Source organism: Chrysochloris asiatica, unplaced genomic scaffold (assembly GCF_000296735.1).
Source record: "Chrysochloris asiatica unplaced genomic scaffold, ChrAsi1.0 scaffold00020, whole genome shotgun sequence".
Taxonomy (NCBI): domain Eukaryota; kingdom Metazoa; phylum Chordata; class Mammalia; order Afrosoricida; family Chrysochloridae; genus Chrysochloris; species Chrysochloris asiatica.
Window position 1 is genome coordinate 17,228,114 of NW_006408538.1, and position 4,748 is coordinate 17,232,861.

Below are 4,748 nucleotides of genomic sequence, written 5' to 3' on the forward strand. Positions count from 1 at the left end.
ATCATCCAGTCATCCAGTCTAGGTCACGTGGGTTCCCACAAGCTTTTTGAAACTCTCTTGTATCTATCACACAACTCTTGCCAATTTAGCTTTTTATAGGTGTACACCTCATTGCCAACTGTTGGATTAATCACCAGCCTCATCCTTAATCAACACTGCATTTTCCTATCTGCTGACTCTTCCTTCTGCCCTCCCGCATCCCTGGTAACCACTAATAAACTTTGTTTCTGTACATTTGCCTTTTCTTTTTATGTAAGTGAGGTCACACGATAGTTGTCCTTTTGTGATTAATATAGTATTACGTCATTATACTTTTTTTGTTTTTTTTTGTATAAATTATGGAATGACTAAATAGCCAGAATAGTTACATGGGTTTATTTTTTAAAAAGCTTTGGCAATAATATGATGTTCCTATTTAAACAGTGGCAGACTGAGTACAGACTTCACCCAGTGGACTGACAATTTAAGGAGCCAAATAGCTCCTTAAATGCTATTTAAACACTCTATAAATGCTGTCTGAGCTTGGTGGGGAAGAGGAAATGCTAGAATCTTTGGCTGATTGGTCACAGCTTTGGGATAAAACACCAAATGACAAGGCTGGTATTGATTTTAAGAAGGCCCACCTAGCTCTGTTTCTTAAAAACATTTAACTCACATCAAATTTCTTTGAGTTACAGTGAAGGCTTCATTGCATCAGACCCGTTTCCAAGGTTTGCTTCCAGGAGAGCCGTGCAGAAATGTTAGCTAGCCTCTGGGTCAGCAAAGCCCCCATGTCACCAGTGGAAGGTTAATATTTTATTTTAATCCTTGGGTGTTCAGTGTAACATACTTTCTTTTCTTCAGATGATCTGTCTCTCATCTTTTTGCTTGGATGGATTTTGGATTTATATAGAAAGGCCCACAAAAGAAATTTTTAAAAAGTTTTTATTGAGTGAAGATTTACAGAAAAGATCATCAGTTTTACTTTCAACAAATCTTACATTTTGTTTCATCTCAATGATTGCAGTCTACAGATAGTGTTTCATATAAATGTTATATAATTGTTTTTGTGGTTAATCTATGAAATTGTAAAGCTTATAATAGTTTATATCAAAACCGTTTTAATTTTTTTCTTTCTTTTTTAAGCAAGCAGGTTTATTTCTTAAGGTTCAAATTTTACGTTTACCCGAAGTGATACTTACTTTTTCTTAGAATAAATACTATTTAATATTTTATATGCAAGCAGTAGCTATAATATACTGCTTTTGTCCCTTGGACTTGACAAATATGCATATTTTGTCAAAGAGAATGCCCTTGTGGTACAGCTGTTTCAGTTAGAACATTTTGGCATGTTATAAAGGGGTTTATAGTACCATTTGGGAGCCCTGGTAGCATAGTGGGGGTTGCACGTTGGGCTGCTAACCACAGGATCAGCAATTGCTCTGTGTGAGAAAGATGAGGCTTTCTGCTCCTTTGAAGATATACAGCCTCGGAAACCCTATACAGGGTGCTCTGAGTCGGAACTGACTCCATGGTGCACCTCCACTATCACTAGGTTGTGGGAATTAAAATTTTGTGTCAGCGTGACTGTCCAGGATTCTCAGGGTTAGCAGTTAGGATACAGTAATCCCCCATGATGGGATGTATGAACAGCCAATCATTTGAAAGGAATTTTCCTCAGGGGTGTGGCTTGCATGATTTTTGATCTTATAAGAGAGAGAAGTGAGCAAGAGAGAGAGAGCCCTACTACCACCAAGCAACGTTGGGCCTGTTGTTGTTGTTGGTAAGTGCCATTGAGTTGTTTACAACCCATAGTGACAGCCCACAGCACCACACCAGGACTCCATGTTGGGCCTACAGATGCTAAAAGGACACCAGGACCTTTTTTCAAGAGCCAGTGTTCTGATTTCAGACTTCCTGCTTTCTAAACTGTGAGAAAATAAATTTATGTTTGCTAAAGCCACTCATTTGTGATATTTCTGTTGTAGCGGCAGTAAATAACTAAGACACATATCCCATAATATTTTACATGGCCAGGATTTCTCAGCATAGCCTCATTGTCTTTCTATGAAAGTTTGTAGCCACATATTTTTAATTTTCCTAAGTGGAAGGACATCTCACCTGATTCTGCCTGATTCCTTTGCATCCAGTTTTTCTTTGCAGTTTGATGCTAGTGGTTATATTTCTCTTTTCTCATGTATTCACATGAGAAATATTTACCTAGTACCTTGTACCTGCATAATAGGACATGGACTCAATTGTATTTTTTTTTTTTTTTCCTTGCAAATAACACATCCAAATAAATAATGCACTGCACACAAACCCAAAACGTGCTTAGGAAATTAATGAAAGGTTGCGTGGTTTTCAGAAAACATAAGACACATTTTGTCTATAAAAAGGCAATAGTAGTATAACTGTTAGCTGTAGTATTGTAATCCGGGACTGTGATCACTTGGCTACTAAACTAACATTGTTGTAGTTTGAAAAAAGACAAAGAAAAACCCCCAGAAAAAGTCTCCATAAAGTATTTGAATTATGGCCAAGTTGAAAAGAAAAATTACCTGAGCAGATCCTAGCAGATCACAGCAGATCCTAGACTGCACACACAGGACAATTGTTTTGTGTGCTTGTAAAAAAACAAACTTTCGGCACCAGTTCTCCTGGAAGTTAACTTTAAGTGTCAACGAGCCATAAAGGTCAACTTTGTCTATATAAACATTATCTCCTGTTCATAATTGCGTAAATTTGGATTCAGGGAGATCCAGCATTTGAATTGCATCTATTGAAACAGTGAGCTTCCTGAGCAGTAAGGCCAAACTCCATTATTTTTAGGTCTTCCATTAGCTGTGTTGTTGTTGGGTTCCATAATTAGGTTCTGACTCATAGCGACCCTCGATAGGATTGTTGAAGCTGTAAATCTTTGCAGGCGCAGAAAGCCTCATCTTTCTCCCTCGGAGTGACCTTGTGGCTAGCAGTCACGTGCTTATCCTACAGCACAACCAGCGCTCCTTCTATTAGTTGTTGTTGTTAAGTGCCATCTAGTTGGTTTGGACTCATAGTGGCCCTGTACTTAAAGTTTTTGTCAGTTTCATGTCAACCCAGTGTGATGACTCAGGTGCACCTGATCCAAACCACGGTATTTTCAATAATCTCTTAACATATGTGCAAGTTGGGCAGTGAACAAGGAAGACTGTAGAAAAACTGTTGCATTTGAGTTTGGGTGTTGGAGAAGTATATCAAAAGTACCATGGACTGCCAGAAGAACAAACAAGTCTGTGTTGGAAGAAGTACAGCCAGAATGCTCTTTAGAAGCCAGGATGGTGAGGCTTAGTATCTCATATTTCAGACATATTATCAGAAAAACATCATGCTTGGTAAAAGCGAAAAAGAGGAAGACCCCCAAGGAGATGGATTGGCTCAGCGGTAGCAGCAGTGGACACAGCATAACGATTGTGAGGATGGTGCAGGACCAAGCCCTGGGTCCTTGTGTTGTTCATAGGGTCACTATGAGTTGAAACGGACTCGATGGCGCCAAACAACAGTAGGGTTTCCAAGGAGGAGCTGGTGACTTTGAATGGCATATCTTGTGCTTAGCAGTTCAGTGCTTATCCTACTAGTGGTAGGGTTTGTTAAAATAGTTCCGTGTTTGAAATGTCTGAAAGTCTGAAATTGCCTGCAAAGAGAGACTAAATTAGCCCCTATGTGTTTGGGTCCTTGAGTGGTGCAGACAGTTTGTGCTTGACTACTAACTTAAAGGTTCAAACCTAGCCAGCAGCACTGCGGGAGAAAGGTCCAGCAATCTGCTTCTATAAAGATGACAGTCAAGAAACCCTATGGTGCACTCATCTCTGTAATGCTTGAGGGCACCCACCACGAGTTGCAATTGACAGAACAGCAATGTGTTTGGTTCTTGATAAGTGTTTGCAGATTCTATCATTGTAATGCTCAGCAGCCCTCTGAAATTTATAGATAATGAAAACTTTGTTATCTGCTACCAGAACAAAAGTACTGATTTTAATCTTCCCAATGCCAACTCTCAGATATAGTCATTATGTAGGGAACTGGGGAGCCAACTGACTTATTCTTATCAAGACTTTGGGGTCTTGGTACGGCACTGTAGGCTAAGCACTGGATTGCTAACTGCAAGGCCAACAGTTCAAATCCACTAGCTATTCCTCGGAAATCCAATATAAGGTTGTCCTTCGAAACCCTGTACAGAGTCGCTATTGAGTCAGAACTGACTCAACAACATTTAACAATAACAGCAACTACAATTTGGTAAGCATTTGATGGATTGCTAAGCATGAATTTGGCTTACTTGACATTTGAAATATAAAAGAAATTCTGAACTTGACAATGATACTTTTTTGACCTTTTCAGGCAAACCCTGGAGATTAAATAAAAAACAACAGAAAAATAAATTGAATATAATTACAAGGAAAAGTTTGTCTAGAACGTGCAGGACAATACATATGTTTCTGGAATCATGATGGTTTGAATTTAATTTTGTTTTAATTTGGGTTGCTCCCTGCTCGTTGCTTTTAATCCTTTTGTAGGGTCAAGGTTTTACCTCTTCATTCCCCATAGTATTCCTTCCCTATGAACTTGGATTTCCCAGGCTGGTGCTGTGGCCTTTTAAAATCCACTGTGTGCAGCTTTGAGCTACTTTCATAATCCCATAGTGTGTTGGCAAATGTTAAGTAACCATCATTTGCCATAGAGTCAAATCTGACTCTAGGCATCCCCTTGAGTGTGAGAATGTTGTTGTT

General features: G+C 39.1%; 1 protein-coding gene across 2 annotated transcripts in view; it reads left to right on the forward strand.

The window, feature by feature from the left end:
* The window catches only part of MCU (mitochondrial calcium uniporter), a 240,822-nt gene that overhangs the window by 67,103 nt on the left and 168,971 nt on the right, over nucleotides 1–4,748 (forward strand). Inside the window, exon 2 of one of the 2 annotated variants that reach the window (XM_006835878.1) lies at nucleotides 3,748–3,769. The exons of the other annotated variant lie outside the window; for it this stretch is intronic. Coding sequence (XP_006835941.1) covers nucleotides 3,748–3,769 — 22 coding nt within the window. The remainder of the gene's footprint in view (nucleotides 1–3,747; nucleotides 3,770–4,748) is intronic. 2 annotated transcript variants of the gene reach the window in all.